This window comes from Ipomoea nil, unplaced genomic scaffold (genome assembly GCF_001879475.1).
Source record: "Ipomoea nil cultivar Tokyo-kokei standard unplaced genomic scaffold, Asagao_1.1 scaffold1447, whole genome shotgun sequence".
Taxonomy (NCBI): Eukaryota; Viridiplantae; Streptophyta; class Magnoliopsida; order Solanales; family Convolvulaceae; genus Ipomoea; species Ipomoea nil.
Window position 1 is genome coordinate 219,507 of NW_017617875.1, and position 18,862 is coordinate 238,368.

An 18,862-nucleotide genomic window follows, 5' to 3' on the forward strand; every position below is an offset into this window, starting at 1 on the left:
GTTCTAGAATAGAACCCGCATCCGTAGAAATTTCTCGATTGCGAAATGTATCGAAACCTTATGGGTAGTAAAAAAAAGTGGGATGTTGTATTTCCAAGATTGGATTTCATATTCAAATAAACCCTATAATCGTAAAAAAAGTGAGTTTTTTTTTTTTTTTTTTTTTTTTTTTTTTTTTTTTTTTGGGCCTAGCAAAAGAAAAATGGGGATAGGATTCTATAGGAGCTCCCCCCTTCGAAATTGGAGTGAGGACAAAGCGTCACGCTGACACTCATGACCGTGACTGTTAGCGTGATAAACTCGACCCTGTTTTGCTCGATCTACTAGACGATGTATTGACATTTGAATCATATCTTAGTGTAGTATATATAGTCCAAATCAAGTGATTCAAATGGCCTTGAAAATATAATGCAAAAAGCTACAACTTTTATGAAGATTACAATGTCTAATTCAAAGGTCTACAAGGTAAAAATTGGCTTAGAAATCAAAATTGTTACACACATAAAATTGTCACGACCGAATTCATGACCCTGAGATTGATCATGAGCGGACCTAATATTCTATAATGAGGTACGATTCTAACCACTATAAATGGGGATTAATAGTTATTTTTAGAGGCATTTTTGATATTTTCGCTTTTTAACTTCTCTCCGCTTAAAATAGCTTTAGGTTAGGTTATATTAGATTTCAATTTAATATTGCAATTCAATTACAACTTCAATTCAAACTTATATCTTCAATCAACATTGGATAAGAGCTAAGCTTTCATTACCTACATTTCAATTCCTTCGATCTCCTTTGTGCTTTCAATACATGTAGTTTCATTGTTCTTTTAGTTTGCAAGTCAAATCATGAATAGCTAGATTTTCTATTGAGATTTGTATTGAGTTTTCTCTTGTTATAGATTCTTTTATAAGTCCAAATGCATTAAGTGAATGTGTATTGAGTAGGTTATGGTTCTTATTGTGTGTTAAGTGTTCTGTATAATTAGGGTCCAATTATGCTTGAGAATTCTTGCAACATACACTTCTCTCAATTCTAAGTTTGCTTTGGAAAAATGAGATTGGAAGAAGACTTATAGGTTATGTGTTTGATAAAATGTTTCAATTAGGATTGAATTGCCATGAGAGTGGGATTCATTGCTAATTGAATTATCGCCAGACACTGGCTTGTTATACAAATGTAGACTAGGCATGATGTTCATGGGATAGAAAGCCAACATCATGATATTGCATCTTCCTTCGTGACAACTTAATCTCTTGAAAAACTAAAAAGCAAAATGTTTTTTCTCGATCAAGTGCAGAAACTGAATATTGATCCATGACCTTCGGGACATGTGAACTTATTGTACTTGAAAACCTCCTTACTAAATTGAAGTTAATTTGTACAATGGAGTCCATAAAGCTCATTTGTCATAATCAAGCAGCTCTATGTATTGCGTCAAATTTAATTTTTCATGAAAGAACAAAACACATTTGATGGGAAATATACTCTAGACAACTTGCCATATAAGTGCTCGGTATGTACCGCTTGGGACACAAGGAACAGTCCCCGACCCGGCCCGGTTAAGTAATGAGACCCAACCCAACCCGAAATGCAATCTCATTATATGCCGTATTAACTGTGTAGCGCATCATGGGCTCGGTCCCGACCCTACTGCCCAGCTAAGGTTCCCGAGCCCATGTGCTAAGTACTAAAAGACAAATATAAATAGTTACGCTCATCCCAAGTGCACCAAATATGGTTAATCAGATATTTCATCACACGTGGACATCCCTCCTTAGCCTCCGAGACCACTGAGTGCATGAGGAACACATGTCACACATGCCGACTTCTTAGCATGTGTCTACTAAGTCCCTATAAATACCACATTTAATAATGCTTGTGGGAGGGGACTTTTAGCATAAGCTCGGGATCCTCCCCCCTCCCCCCCCCGTCCTTCATTCCCTAGCTGCCAGACTAGTATCCATACACCCAATAGTAATTTAATTACCACCATGTTGTTTGAGACAAAGTTGCATCTAGAGATATTACTATTGTTCTAGGCTCGAATGACCAATTAAATGATATATTTACTAAATATTTAAGAAGTGCTAAGTTTGAATATATTTATAACATGTTTGGTGCAATATACATGCTCTAACTTGAGGGGGAGTGTTGAAACACGAAGGGTTGTGTTTGTCTAAGAATAGGTTCAATTCCTTAGGGTTGTGTTTGTCTAAGAATAGGTTCAATTCCTTATGTTTGGTGCATATGATACATGCTCGCCTCTTAAATTCTTGTATATTCTTGTATATTTTTTATTACGATGGAAGGGAATACCCAAACTACTAATCGCCTCCACTAAAACTCGAACCTATCACCTCCCACTTAAAAGAGCAATCAAATACCATTGGACCACAAGGTCCTTGGTTAGCTTTTTGTATATAATCTAGCTTTGTACACCTGAGCTGTAAGTGATTCCATTCATCAATATACTCTTATGTTTCTTCATCATGTTAAACCAGAAATGCTCTCTGCTCTGCACCTAATTTGACAACTCTATTAATTTGTTTTAGTAATATTTAAATAAAATGGATTACATTAAGTGATTGAGTGGTAAGTTTAAGGTTCTAGAAAGTGTTTTGAGTTAATACATTTAATGATCCTTCGAGTATTTTGCTATTACCAGCAAACGTCCTTTGAGTATCAAAAAGTGACCACCCGCACGTAGTCTTCCGTTAGCAAATGTGTGAAACAGTGAAAGTGGCATTAAATTGAAGGGTAAATTGAGTGTACCCAACTTTTAATGTCATTTTCATGCCTTTGCTAACCGAAGACCACATATGGTCATTTATTTTTATACTCAAAGGACATTTGATGGTTACTTTTTGATACTCGAGGACGTTTGCTGGTCATTTTATATTCGGAGGACGTTTGCTGGTAATATCACAATACTCGAAGGACCATTACTCAAGTCTTTTTAAAAAGTTAACACCAATTGCTATAAACTCTTTAATCTTAGAGCAATACACAGATCGAGGAGAAAAGTAGTGCAAATAAGCATTTGCAAATACACAGAAAAAAATTATAGATATTATTAACCAAGAATCTTTGAAAGAAGTGACAGAAAGCAGTACTATGTATCCTGCATTCCTAAGGCAATAACACTTTATGTCATTGCAATACCAGTCTCCAATTTTGATCTGTTCTGCTTGAAGAAGAAAGCAGAAGGAATGCGTGCCTGGACAATCTTCCAATGATCTGTAAGGCAACATTGATTTCTGCAAAACAAAATGGGATTCCTTTGAATATAATGTACTGATTATACAGAGCTGATCGAGCAGCAATAAGCTGGGCAGATACTACTGATATACGATTCTTCAGGCAATAGCTTCATGTATCACGCATGCACACATAATCTGCAGAAACACGAGGATCAGATCGAGCCATTAATAACCAGAATCTAGTACATATAACAAGCTATCAAGTGCTTTAGCATTACCCGCCCCAAGAGGCCCAACGCTTGCATCCTTACACTAGATGCAGAATCCACATTTGTTGATTGAGGTGCCCTATTGATCTCTTCACTATCTGTCAATAAAACTGAAGAGACAAAGGGGCCAGGTCTGTAATTCTGAAATTGAAAGCGCATGCATGATCTGCTATAGGGAGCAAAGAATCTTTACATACATACCTAACATGTTGGGCGCACCGGATGCTCTTTCAGAACCTTTTGTGTCCTCACAACTGTAAAGGGAAAGAAACATCAAAATCTTTTATACCATACCCTCTTAAAGTCTCCAGCAACTTAAGATAGCAAGTTATTTCACTTATCGGCAGAAAGGCAGGCATGACTAGCCTCATGGATAATGCACGCAAAGCCTCTTTCAAAGTTGACTTGGTTTCTGATGCTCTTTCAGAACCTTTTAGTTTTATGTCCTCGCAACTGTAGAGGGAAAGAAACATCAAAATCTTTTAAGCACACCAGAAACTATATATATTGGTATAAAGATAGGAAGTTATTTCACTTATCAGGTGAAAGGTGTATATATATAATAAGATATATGACTAACCTTGTGAATGCATACAAAGCCTCTTTCAAAGCTGATTTGGTTTCTAATGCTAGATTCCTCGGGATCGAAAGAGAATTTGTAGCAGGGGTACCTTCATCTATGGCACATAAGATAGTTTTTGACATTTTTGTGCAGACAACATAAGACTACTAGTCAACCATACCTGAAGAACAAAGAAATGAACTTGCTTGTATATGTTGCCCAGGATCCATCTGAATCTGTGGGCTAAACTGCACTTTCTTGCTGACAGAATCTAGCTCAAAAGTCAATCATATAATTAGACTAAATGGATATGCAACTCTTCTTATCACAAGTACTTTTAGATACACAAGTAGTCATACTTGGTAAAGTATAATGTTTGTGATGCCTCGGGATGATTGCTAGTAGCTGATGTCTCCTGAGGCCTTCTTTAACCGCATACATTTGGAATGTTAGAAATTTCTGCAGAAACCGTAGCGTTAAGTTCAGCCCATGATTGCATTAATTCTTTAAGAAAAATGTGGACTAATACATTACCTGATTTAAACATGCGATCTTCGACTCCATGATTGAAATATCTAAGCTTTGGTGCTCAAGGAGGTCACACAATTTGTAAGCAACAGTGCCTAGGTGATCAATGGCATTCACAAGAGCTCTAGCAGCATAATCTTTTAGGTTGATAAAGACCCTAAAAGTTCATACAGAGTAAGATGGAGAGCATTATCATAGAGCATAATCTTTTAGGTTGATAAAGACCCTAAAAGTTCATACAGAGTAAGATGGAGAGCATTATCATAGATAGATATTACTAAATGCAGACTGATATATATTAGTTGACAAGAGCTCTAACAGCATTATAGTCTCTCTTTTATATACTACTTGAGATGAGTAAACACAGATAGACTGACTATCAAGCGCATAATTCAATAATAAGACAGGAAAATGAGTGAGCTTGTTTATCTTACATTGGTTTCTGCTCACTGTAAAGGTATGATTCTTCACAAAACTCTGCAGCAGAATAAAGTTGCGGCCTCAAGTTCTTGAGCTCCTGAAGCAGGCATTACACAAGAGTCAAAATAACTTAAGTAGTGCACAAGTGCTTATCCCATCAAAGCCGTTTCAGAAGAACAATGAACATGTTGGGCGGAAGTCGGTAAAGGGTTAAATCCATCAATTGGTGGTTAGAAAATTATTAGGTAGGGTCGGTAAAGGGTCAAGTACAGCGCTTTACCTCTTGAAATTGTGATGACAGTCTATAAAGAAATAAAGTTGCGCCTAACTTTTGACGTAATGGCAAAAACTTGATCTAACAAAGGGTATATATCAGAGCCATGTCGCGGGTAAGCGTTTTTCAGCTCTTTTTCATCACCATTTTCATATTGGAGGTGAGGAATCAAGAAGACTCTAATCTATAAGGCAAACTATATCATGCACCACAGTGCATGATCAATCATGCACCGACCGCGCGTCAGACACTACAGTGTGTCTAAACCGACACTGTCAAAACGACGTCGTTTTATTTAATGAAAAGAAACAGAATCTTCGCAAAAAATAACTTTGTTCTTCAGTTTCATTTTGTATACACTGCAGTTTCAGTTCAACACAGCTACAGTTTCATTTCGATATAACTATAGTTTCATTCAATATTTATACACTCAAAATGTGAAAATGTTATTTTATTTTATTTTATATACACTATAATTTCATTAAAACACAACTACATGATCATTTCTATATAATTACAGTTTCATTGTACAATATACACTCAAATATGTGAAATGTTATTCAGTTTCATTTTATATATACTGTAATTTCATTTCACCACAACTACAGTATCATTTTGATATAACTGTAGTTTCATTTGATAATATAAAAATAATACGTGAAACAATGTCGGTTTAGAGACACTGTAGTATCTGACGCGCGGTGCATGATATAACAACCGAATCTATAACACCCACAGAATCAATAGTGTCAATGCGGGCTAGCCCACTGCATTAGGCCTGCCCCACTGCAAGTTGAAATTTTTGTAAAATTTTGCAAGCTGGCCCACAAAGTACACGGGCTAAAACTCTTCAACCCTAGCCAACCTTATACGGGCTCGTGGGTCCCCAGGGCTAACTTCAAAAACTAAAAAAAAAATATTTTTAAAAATTTTATAATGTTATATATATATATATATATATATATATATATATATATATATATATATATATATATCTACTATACTAATAAGAGCCCAAGAGAGTTAGACCTATAATGGGTAGAAAAAATGGCGGTCACAGATTTTAATCAAATGAATGACTCAAATTGATTAAAAGATTGATCAGATTTAAATTTTACACTAAAATTTCCTAAAATACACACACACCATTCCTAATTCCGTTAAAATTTTAAGAATTGCTGTTAGTTCACTGTTAACTTATTGATTTCAATAAAAAAAAAGTCTTAGGTTCAAACCCCATTCCAATCAAAGTTGGCATAATTAGTACTCTATTTTACTCTTATTAAATTATATAAATAATAATTTAGTAGTTACAACAAAAAAAAATACATATGCATTTCTTTAATTTAGAATTATGTGTCCACAATACCTTTATTCAAAAAAAAAATATTCATTATCAATAAATTAAATAAGAGAAATAATTTCATTAGTTATATTGTCTTTATTTTTCTTCAATATAAAAATTCTTTACATTTAAAATTCAAATTCATCAATTGATTAACTACACCATTAATCTAATTCTAATATTAAAGTCTAATATAGAATTATAACTACACCATTAATCTAATTCTAATATTAAAGTCTTAATAGAACTTAACCACAAATCCTAATGTCGGAATCTCCTCAAACAATATTAGTATATATTTAATATTTTATGCCCTAATTTGTATTTGCTCTCCCTTATGTCCCGTATTTGATTTCAACCATGCCTATACAATTATTTTATTGACAATTATAATCAATCTTGACTATATTATCTTACATGTGTAAACTTGGAATTACATATTTAAATACGCAAATTCAACATTCAATTATCACATGAACGATTCCAATATAATATTGCCTTGATATACTTTAAAGTACTTATTTTAAAAAAAAAAACATTGGGCATTATCTCAATCGCGCAATGCGCGTAAAAAACTAGTATATATATATATATATATATATATATATATATATATATATATATATATATATATATATATATATATATATATTTTATTTGAAAGCCCGTGGGTTAGCCCATGTGAGCTAACCAGCGTAGCTTGCCAACTCGCATGGGCCAAGACCACGAGGCCCACATTTTGGCATGCCAGAAAAAGTCTTAAACCTTAACCTGTCCCACCGCGAGAGGATTTAGAATTGGTCCACGGATTTAAGCTCATTTGACACCCCAACTCAGAATTAAAATATTGTCTTTAAAAAAATTATTCGAAAAAATAAAGCTGATGACAGAGAAATTGCAGTAGTTAGTAGACGAAGTGAAGATTAATATGCAGGGGAAAGTCAAACATGAACTATTCAACTGCGAATAAGTAACCTAAACCAGATCTTAAGTTCGTATTTGTGAATGCAGATGAAAATTCAACCTGTAAGGCATTGACAAAACTGTTGTTTCGCTCAAATGACAATTGATGGAGCGTCATGGGCTTCGTTTTCTGCACCTCCATCTCCGTCCTCTACACTCAAGACACAAGATTAATTTCACCCAAATGACCAATAAAATAGGGCTAAACGCATTTATAATTGCAATAATCATAAACTGGGATTCTTTGTTCTGAAGATTGATGATCATATTTCGTTGGTTTAGGAATTAAGTAAGGTTTGAGTGGAGGTGGGAAATGATTAGAGACAGAATTAAGTGCTTTATATGTGTAGTAGAAGCAAAAGTTTAATGGCGGGCTGTGAAAATGTGAAATGAATCCTTAGAGGGCAGAAATGTCCATTTAGCTCTTATGTTATTCTTGTTCTCAAATGGCAAAAATGTTTATAATTTATATACTTGCTCACGAGGTTGCATCGAAAGGGAAATGAGGAAATATAGAAATAGGAAACGCAGTAATCATAATTATGTATTTTTTAGAAAATATGGAAGGGGGAAACCCAGGTAATTACATAAGGGGACTATCTATTTGTCTCCATTCTGGTATACCAACTCTGTCTTCTTCTAGGATCTGTTTGAGCTCTTCTGGTGAAACATCATAAATCTTGAGGCCAGCAAATGCATTGGTTGAATTGGCTAGGCAATCTGCAGCACGGTTCTGTTCCCTCGGTGCATAAGATACTGTCCAACTAGCAATATTGCAGAGTTCTCGCTTACATTCATGAATGATGTTCCTTGCGACATTATCAATGACCCCATCCTGGTTGACTGCCTTGACGATACTCATGGAATCTCTTTCGAAGCAAACCTCTTTCAATCCCAGGGCAGTGGCTAACTGGATACCTCTAAGGAGTGCCCAGGCTTCGGCGGCATCAATCGAGCAAACCCCAACTGCATATGTGAAGCCTTTAACCCAACTTTCTTGATCATTCCTGACTAACCCACCACACCTAGCCTAATTTGTGGTGATGTTAAGGCATGCGTCGATGTTTACCTTCGACCATCCGTTTGGGGGTTTGGTCCACCTGATGAGTTTCCACTTGCGCGTTGCCGCCCTTGGCCCCATCATACCGATTTTGTTGAAGGCCTCATTGATTTCTCTGCATTGTGTGTGGATCCAGTAGACTTTTTGATTAACACTTAAGTTCTTACCATTGAATACTCTGTCATTTCTCCATCTCCATAACCACCAAATTGACAAGGCAAAGATGATCTTGTTGTTATGCTTTCGTCTGTTACAACCCCAACCTTCAACCCCTGCGTCAAACCATTCCAAAAAAGACGAGGCATGGGTAATGTTGCCTGTGTTAGGCATAACTGCTTCCCAGATTGGTCTAGCAATAGGCCAAGCTTGAAGGATATGCTCCGTTGATTCCACTTGATCTCCGCATAAGTCACAGTTGCTATTATCTGTGAATCCTCTTTTGGCTCTATTTTCATTGGACATGATCCTGTCGTGCCTAACTAGCCAAAGAAAAAATTGCATTTTGCTCGGGACCTCCAGTTTCCAGATGTTACTCCATTTGCGCGTCTCAGGTTGGAATTGTGGATTGGATATTAAAGAATATGCCGAAGACACCAAAAATTCCTCGGTGGAACTGCATCCCCACCCAGTAGTATCTTCCACGTCATTACTGTCCGTTAAGATAAAGCTTCTAATTTTTGCAATACCTGAATTGGCAGAAGGTCCATTAACTCTTCCCATTTCCAACCTTTGGAGGTCTCCCAGTATTCCGAGACTCGGGCATACAAAGTTGGTAACAGCAAATTGATTGTAACTAAATTGATCAAGGGCTGCTGTTCGATCCAAGGTTCCATCCAAAAGAGGGTCTTTCTGCCATTCACAACGATTTTTTTGAGGCCTTTCATAAGAGTTGGTGCTGCCTTCAGGATTCCTCTCCAAGCATTAGACATACCTGTCTTTGGCTGCCATGTATTAGGGTCTGGATTCTGTACCCCATACTTAGCTTTCATGATCTGAGCCCATAGTCCTTCTTCGCCCAAGTGTATCCTCCACCCCAGTTTCACCATAAAGGCAGAATTCATGTTAACCAACTTCCTAATTCCAATTCCTCCATTCCTTGTGTCCTTCGTAACTATATCCCACACCACGAGATTGGACTTTCTTTCATCGGCAGTCCATCCCCATAAGAAGACTCGAATTAGCTTTTCAATTTCATCAAGGGCTCCCAATGGTATCGTCGTCGACTGCATTGCGTAGATGGGTATAGCAGAGAGGACTGCTTGGGCAAGGACTTTCCTACTTGCCATAGTGAGAGTTTTCATCTTCCAACCTGAGAGTCTATTTTGGACCTTATCAATAATCCCCTGAAAAGAGTCATTTTTCAGTCTGCCGTGCTGCGAGGTCACCCCCAGATATTTACCTAGATTCTTAGTAATTGTGATGTTGAGTATCTCAGCTATTGCACGTTGATCGGCAGCTCTTAGAAAAGTGCATTAGAGACTTATCAAAGTTAACTTTTTGTCCTGAGCTGTTGCAGAAAAGGTCTAGACATTGCTTTATCACCAATGCTTGTTGTGGTGATGCCTCCCCAAAGAGCACCATATCATCCGCGAAGAGGAGGTGTGAGATGCATGGGCCATTTCTGGAAACGCTAATCCCTTTCCAATGGCCTTCTTCGACCTTCTCATGGATTAGGTGGCTTAGCCGTTCAATACAGAGCACAAAGATTAGTGGGGATATAGGATCACCTTGTCGGATACCCCTCGAAGGCTTGAACCATTGCGACCGCTGTCCATTTAAGGAAACTGCCAACCTTGTTGTTGTGATACATCCCATAATATGTCTGATCCAGACCTCATTGAAACCTGCATCTTGAAGAGTATCTTGGACAAAACTCCATGACAGCCTGTCATATGCCTTCTCAAAATCTATCTTAAGGGTCATTAATCCCACTTTTCCTTTTTTGTGATTACCTGTATTCAAAACTTCTTGATATGCGATTATATTGTCCACTATTTGTCTCCCGGGAACAAAGCTTGACTGATTGGGGCCAACAAGCTTCTGGATAGCTGCTTTCAGTCTAGAGGTAAGAGTCCTTGATATTACCTTGTAGGAAACATTACACAAACTAATAGGTCGTAGCTGCTTCGCGTTCTCTGGACACTGGACTTTCGGTATCAAAGTTATAACAGTATCATTACATCCCTCCGCAAGGTTGCCAGTCGCAAAATAATCCATCACAAAGGATACCAAATTCTCCCCCACAACCGACCAGTTATGTTGAAAAAAACCAGCATGATATCCATCTGGTCCAGGGGCTTTAAACGGGGCCATGTCAAAGCATGCTTGCTTGACTTCCAATGGTGTAAAAGGGGCATTCACATAGTCCCATTCGGCTTCTTGCAGGGCCGGGAATGACTTACTCTAGGCGGTATGATCTCGGCTGTTAACCTCCTCCGTATACAAATCTGTGAAGAAGTCAGTAATGTGGCGTGAGATGGCCTCCTCGGTTTCCAGCCATTCCCCTTGGTTATTTCTTAACTTGGTGATCCTAGCATAGGCCTTTTTGGCAGCTGTCGCAGCGTGGTAGAATCTCGTATTACGATCTCCAGTTGCTATCCAATCCTCACAGGAACTCTGAAACCAATAGAGCTCTTCTTGATTCAAAATCTCTTCTAACTCCTTTTGCAGTTTGTTATACAACCTAATTAGGTCTGTCCTTGGGCAATTATCGAGAGCCTTTTGAACCCCATTAATCCTGGCTAGGACTCTTCGTTTCCTTTGGAATATGTTCCCGAACGAATTACGATTCCAGCTCTGAAGTTTACTTGCTAGATCTTTCTTGGCATGCTCCGGGTCATATTCGGCTTTCCAGTTATTCTTAATAAAACTTGGGAACTCCGGATGTAAAGACCAAGCTGCATTATAATTAAAGCTTCTCGGGCCCTAGAAATTTTTCTTTTCCACGGTTCTTATGAGGAGGGGGGCGTGGTCGGAGCTAACTATAGGCAGGTGCTGTACCCTTGCATCCGGGAATCGCATTCTCCACTCTGAATTACACAGAGCACGGTCAAGCCTAGCTGCCCTGAATGAAGTTGCGCTTAGGTCTCTACTCCACATGAACTGGGGACCCTCAAAGCCGAGGTCAATTAAACCCTCGTCGAAGATCCATTTCCTAAAACCTGCACATCGAGAAGATGAAAAGTTAGTACTATTAGAGACTTCGTCCGCAGAGAGTACTGAGTTATAATCACCAACTAATAGCCAAGGTCCTTGCATATTTAGACCCTCCTGAGACAAGTTCTCAAAGAGGTTTCTTCTAAGGGCATGATCAGGGCTGCCATACACAAAGGATAGATTCCATGGTTGTGAATTCTCCTCTATAATCTTTAGTAGTATAAACTGAGGATTGGTCATACAGGTCCCGACTTGAATCACGTCTTTCCAGAAGACCACAACCCACCCGAAAAGCCAAAGGCTTCAACTCTTAGCCATTGATCAAAACCAAGATCAAAGCAAATCTCATTGGCATGGTCTCCAGAGACTCTTGGCTCCAGTAGACACATAATACTAGCCTTAAAATCATGCAAGAAAAATTTAAGAGTGCGGCGAAATGCTCTAGACGCCGCCCCTTGGCAATTCCATACTAAGACATTCATTAAAAAACAAGAGTGAAAGAAAAAGCTCAATTGAGCAAAGGGGAACCCGTAGCCAGACTGTGCCGGCTTCTGGACAACACGTCCTCCTCCATTGCATCCTTTGGCGTATCACAGTCATAAAAATCGGCTCCATCATCCGGAGCAACATCGACATTGGTGCCTGCTGTCGGGCAGTCTAGTATTATTCCGGGATCAATTTGCCGGTGGTTGACAATCGTTCTTATGACTGGTTGTCCCCTTGCCGAACCCCTCACAAGTGTGTGTTCGTCTTCAGCTGCTACCCTCCGAGGGGTGGACGGCCTTCCCTTTCTTTCCTGCTGGAAAGGTTCATTCGTCCTGATGCCCGCTAACCGGCGAGTAAGAGAGAGGAAACTGTTGGGGTCGCTGCTCCTCTGGCTAACTACTATCGGAGTCGCTTCGGCAGGAAGCATTCCAGGTCTTTTGTCGATTACTGGGTTGGCACTTCTGGGAGGGCTCGAGGTCTTCCTTCTTTCTTGATACTTATGTGGGGTGGCCTGCTTCATCCCAGTTCGCTGATGGGCAGATGGAGGACGGGTTTGGTGAGCTGTCGTAGGCTCCCAAATTAAAACCTTACAAACGTAGTAGCGGGAGTAAGGATCGATCCCACGAGGAGTAACTAGTTTAATGTATGTGTTCAAATTAAAGTAAAGGGGGTTTGATATGAAGGTGATAATCAAAGAAAATAAACTAATAAAGCAATGAAAACAATATATTGAAAACACTCAGAATAGAAAACCTTGGTTAGCAAAGATCCACCACCGGAATTTAACACTGATCATTGACTCAAAAAGGTAATTGATATGCAATTGAATATTTGTCGTGAAATTATTTCATTTCCGTTTTCCCTTAGTTGTAGGTAACTAAAGCACATGCGGTTTAATTACCCCTAACTACTAAATAACCTAAGACAAGCGCTATAGATTTAATTTAATAGCAGCAATAGGAACTAGGAAAACCGACAAACTAAATAACACAAGCACAAGCGTTTGCATTTAATTTAGGAAAATATTCTACCCGAGTCCAATTATCACTAAGCCGTCAATAATTAACCCAGTTGCTACTGAATATTAGAATAATTTGTAGTACAACATTATCTAATATAGCAAATAATTATATCAAATAACTTAGAAGAATATTTAATACCCAAATGCATAAAAATTATATAATAAAATAAATAAATAATCTTACAGCATAATCAATTCCGGGGCTTCAATTCACTAAACCAAGCTAAAGAAATTAGCAATGAATGGACATTGATAGCAGCTTTACAGAATAATCGAGAGGGAAAGAATGAACATTTTAGAATAGAAATCTTCCACTGTTTATACACTTTCCAAAATGGACCTAGGCTATTTTCTACCACTCATTTTCCTAATTTCTCTCCACACGTCCGAATGGCGCCACGAGAATCGCTCCTGTTGATTGCCTGTATGAAGGAAAAGAAAAGGAAGCATTTACATGTTTGATTTGTGATGTGGACTAAACAAATATATATGAAGTAATATTTAAAATATTAGGATTCATAATAATATATATACTAGTATAGTACGTAATATATATATATATATATATATATATATATATATATATATATATATATATATATATATATACATATTAATATGTATTCTATATATTATATATTATATATTATATAAAAAGAACTAATTATTAAATAATATTAAATAACTAATGCAAAAATATTATAAAAATGTACCTAAAATATGAGTGTAAAATATGCACATCAAATTCCCCCACACTAAAACGTTTGCTTGTCCCCAAGCAAAAATATTATTTGCGAAGTAAATAAATAAAATCCCCAAAACTCATAACATATCATGAACAACAATCTGAAGCATCCTGCAATTAATAAGATAGCACCCCTGTCTGGAAATGGAGAGAACTAAATAAGTAAGCCCTCACATGAATATCACTCATCACTCAAGTGTTTGATGGGTATAAATTTCACTCAAGTTCATTCCTATAAAATTGCTCTACCATAGGCTTGCATATCTTCTCAATCACCACTACAAGAGTCATGCATGACACAAATCATAAGGACTTCCCACAGGTTGTAATGGGGCAGGGTTAAGGTAGGGAATATTTAGGAAAGTAGCTTAAACAAAAGCTTTCAAACTAGAGGAGCAAATAAATACAAATAATCCAAGATACTTGCTCAACACCAAGTATAGAATGCTTCCTCAGTATTACCAGAATTTCCCCTTACTTCATTTATTTAGAAGTAACTTCAACTCAAAATCAATTGCTGATTCTTTCTCATTTTCTCATAAATTTTCAGCAATATTTTTCTTTTTCAAACATATATTCTCCATTTTTCCATTTTTTCAATTTCCATATTTTTTTGGAATCATGAATTGTCTTCGTTTTCTTTTTCATAGAAGACCAGTGACAAATCGGCAATGAAGATACAACCCACCTCATTCTCCATCATATTAACAAAACAAATGGCCTCCCCCACACTTATTCTTCACAATCTCACATCAAGAATAATCCAAAATTTGCTCCACTAGTTATTCAGCTGGTGAAGACATTATTTTTAGATATAAAAGGCTTGTAATGTGGTTCAAGATAAAGAAAAGAATGGCTGTAAAGCTCAAAGTGGGTTAACAAAGGAGAAATAATTCATAGGACAAACTGGTTACTTGGCTAATGAGGCTCAAAATCAAATAATGGCCTTAATCACACTTGAGTCATGCATGGTCAAATTAGCTTTAAAAGAGAATCAAGGCAAGTTCTAGAGAAACAAAATTATGGAAGAAATCACACAATGGAAAGAAAATAAGACCGAAGTGTCAGTCAATGGCTCAAAAACTCACGGGTTTATTGCTTACTTAATATAGCCACTACATATCAAACAAGAAATGCTAACAAACTAATCACAATTTGCCAAATTATTTATTCAATCACATTATGAATTTCAGGAAATGAATTTTTTTTTTTCAAAATAATACTTATTTTGCATAAAATACTAGTAAAAAAATTTGTGAAAATTTTGACATAAGCAAACAAATAATAATAAATCTAAATCCCCTCCCCCACACTTATTATCAACATTGTCCCCAATGTTGAAAAAAAAGCACAGAAAAAGGTTATTAAATGTAACATAAAGATTAAGAAAAAAAATAATAGAACAAACTCCCCTTCTAGTTGTTCATACTATTCAAAATAGCTGGGATCTTCAAGAAGTATGTCGGCAATATATTCAACTTGAGCCCCTTCATGGTAAGGTTTAAGCCGATGGCCATTAACCTTGAATATCTTTGAAGTCTGTAAACTTTGAATCTCTATCGCCCCATGAGGAAAAATATTAGTGATAATAAATGGACCAACCCAACGAGAACGTAACTTACTTGGGAATAGCCGAAGACGTGACTGGAAGAGGAGGACTTTTTGTCCAATTGAAAATTCCTTTCTCAAAAGCATCTTGTCATGGAATGCTTTTGTCTTTTCTTTGTAGATTCTTGAATTCTCGTAGGCCTCATTGCGAATCTCCTCCAACTCAGAAAGTTGCAACTTCCGGTGTAGGCCACTTTCATCAATGTTCATATTAAAGCTCTTGACAGCCCAATAGGCTCTGTGCTCCAACTCAACGAGAAGGTGACAAGCTTTCCCAAACACAATACGATAAGGGGACATACCAATAGGTGTTTTGTATGCGGTTCTATACGCCCACAATGCATCATCTAATCGCAAACTCCAATCCTTTCTGTTTGGGCTGACTGTTTTCTCAAGGATTGACTTCACCTCTCGGTTGGACACCTCTGCCTGCCCATTAGTCTGTGGGTGGTAGGCAGTTGACACCTTATGGGTGACATGGTACTTCTTAAGCAATGCTTCGATGGTGCGATTACAAAAGTGAGTACCCTGATCACTTATTATAGCTCTTGGAATGCCAAACCTGGAAAAGATGTTAGATTTGATAAAATCTGCAACAGCTTTAGAATCATCAGTCCTGGTAGCTCTAGCTTCTACCCACTTCGAAACATAATCAACAACAAGTAAAATATAGAAAAAACCAAAAGAGGCAGGAAATGGGCCCATAAAATCAATACCCCAAACATCAAAGACCTCACAAAATAGGACCGGAGTTTGTGGCATTTCATTTCTCCGAGATAAATTACCTGACTTTTGGCAAGCATCACAACACTTGCAAAATGAGTATGAATCTTTAAATAAAGTTGGCCAATAAAACCCAGACTCCAACACTTTCCTTGCTGTTCTCTTAGCACCAAAGTGGCCGCCACAAGCATAAGAATAACAAAAGGCAAGGATTGAGGCTATTTCGCTATCAGGTACACACCGCTTTACCACTTGGTCAGCACAATGTTTCCAGAGGTACGGTTCATCCCATACATAGTACTTGGCGTTACTCCTGATTTTATCTTTTTGGGCTTTAGACGAATTATGAGGAAACTTGTTGGCAACCAAAAAGTTGACTACGTTAGCATACCAAGGTAAAACCACAGTCGCAGCCAATAAGTGCTCATCAGGGAATGTTTCTTGCAGCGGAGGTTCAGGTTCAATGTGTACCAACCGACTCAAATGATCGGCCACAAGATTCTCTGACCCCTTCTTATCTTTGATCTCCACATCAAACTCACTTAAGAGGAGTATCCATCTTATCAATCTTGGTTTGGCTTCCTACTTTTTCATCAAGTAGCGAAGAGCTGCATGGTCAGAATAAACGATAACTTTGGTGCCCAACAAATAGGACCTAAATTTTTCTAAAGCAAAAACAATGGCTAAAAGTTCTTTTTCTGTAGTAGAATAGTTTTTCTGAGCATCATTTAAAGTCCTAGAAGCATAATAAATAACATGGGACGATTTCCTGATCTTTTGGCCCAACACAGTCCCTACTGCGTGATCACTTGCATCACACATAATCTCAAATGGGTAGTTCCAGTTAGGTGGCTGAATGATCGGCGCAGATGTCAACAACTCCTTCAATTCGTCAAATGCTCCCTTACACTTTTTGTCAAACTCAAAGGATGTCTCTTTCTGCAACAATTTGCATAAAGGTAGTGCTATTTTCGAGAAGTCTTTGATAAACCTTCGGTAAAAACCTGCATGTCCAAGAAAAGAGCGGACTTCCCGCACATTAGTAGGATACGACAGAGACTCTATAATATCAACTTTGGCTTTATCAACCTCAATCCCACTAGATGAAATAACATGCCCCAAAACATTACCTTGATTAACCATAAAATGACATTTTTCAGAATTTAACACAAGATTACTCTCTATGCACCTTTTCAAAATAAGTGAAAGGTTATGTAAGCAGGAGTCAAAAGAGTCGCCATAAACTGTAAAATCATCCATGAAAACTTCAATCATATGCCCAACATAATCAGAAAATATGCTAACCATACACCTCTGAAAGGTACCCGGGGCATTACAGAGGCCAAACGACATGCGTCGATATGCAAAAGTGCCGAAGGGACATGTAAAAGTCGTCTTTTCCTGGTCTTCCGGAGCGATTGGAACCTGGAAATAACCTGAATAACCATCAAGAAAACAAAAATAAGAGCGACCGGCCAACCTTTCTAGCATTTGGTCAATAAACGGTAAAAGGAAGTGATCTTTTCTTGTAATAGCATTCAACTTCCTATAGTCTATACAAACTCGCCACCCATTTTGAATACGAGTGGTGACAAGTTCATTATTTTGATTTCTGACAACTGTAATCCCTGTTTTCTTAGGAACCACTTGAGTTGGGCTAACCCATTTGCTGTCTGAAATAGGATAGATTATCCCAGCTCCAAGGAGTTTGAGGACCTCTTCCTTGACTACTTCCATCATGGGCGGGTTTAGCCTTCTTTGTGGTTGACGAGATGGTTTTGCTCCTTCCTCTAGAAGAATTCGGTGCATGCAAGTGGATGGACTTATCCCTTTGATATCTGCAATTGTCCACCCAATGGCAGTTTTGTGTTCTTTTAGCACTTGGACAAGTTTTTCCTCTTCTATTGCAGAGAGTTTAGTTGAAATTATGACTGGCAATGTTTTATTTTCTCCTAAGAAAGCATATTTAAGATGGTTGGGAAGAGGCTTCAACTCAGGGATAGGTGCCTGCACGATAGATGGTAACAATTTTTTGATAGAGACAGGTAAAGCCATATAAGAAACATTATTTTGTTGGTGCAATTTAGGACAATGATTCAATGATGCAATAACTTCATGTAAATTGGCACTCAGAGAAAACTCATTATTTCCTTTTTCAAGGTGCTCACAAATAACAACTTCTAATTTATCTTCACCATTAAATTCAAAAACTTCTTCAACCAGTGAATCAATAATATCAACAGAATAAGCAGAGTTATCACCCCCAGGGTATTTCATAGCATCATAAATATTGAATGTAACAACATTACCATCAAATTCCATAGTAAGTGTACCACTGTGAATATCAATTTTTGTTTTTGCAGTTTTTAGAAATGGTCTTCCTAACAGAATAGGTGCAGAATGATCATTATTTTCCATATCTAGCACATAGAAATCAGTAGGGAAGATTAAATTATTAACTTGCAACAATACATCTTCAATTACACCCTTGGGGTA

General features: G+C 37.5%; 1 protein-coding gene across 4 annotated transcripts; it reads right to left on the reverse strand.

The window, feature by feature from the left end:
• Window positions 1-3,053: 3,053 nt before the first annotated feature.
• On the reverse strand, window positions 3,054-17,055 carry LOC109188630 (protein ABIL1-like). 4 transcript variants are annotated; one of them, XM_019339258.1, is made up of 11 exons: window positions 17,045-17,055; window positions 7,629-7,723; window positions 5,000-5,082; window positions 4,572-4,722; window positions 4,397-4,496; window positions 4,219-4,308; window positions 4,056-4,152; window positions 3,842-3,928; window positions 3,677-3,729; window positions 3,485-3,585; window positions 3,054-3,401 (listed from the first exon to the last, which is right to left on the reverse strand). In XM_019339258.1, the coding sequence occupies exons 2-11, from the start codon at window positions 7,707-7,709 to the stop codon at window positions 3,363-3,365; spliced, it is 882 nt and encodes a 293-aa protein (XP_019194803.1). In that variant the 5' UTR covers window positions 7,710-7,723; window positions 17,045-17,055; the 3' UTR covers window positions 3,054-3,362. The 4 variants fall into 4 exon arrangements, with proteins under 4 accessions (XP_019194803.1, XP_019194804.1, XP_019194802.1 ...); XM_019339259.1 differs by lacking the exon at window positions 17,045-17,055 and having other exon boundaries at window positions 4,056-4,146; window positions 7,629-8,050; XM_019339257.1 differs by lacking the exon at window positions 17,045-17,055 and having other exon boundaries at window positions 7,629-8,048.
• Window positions 17,056-18,862: the final 1,807 nt, after the last annotated feature.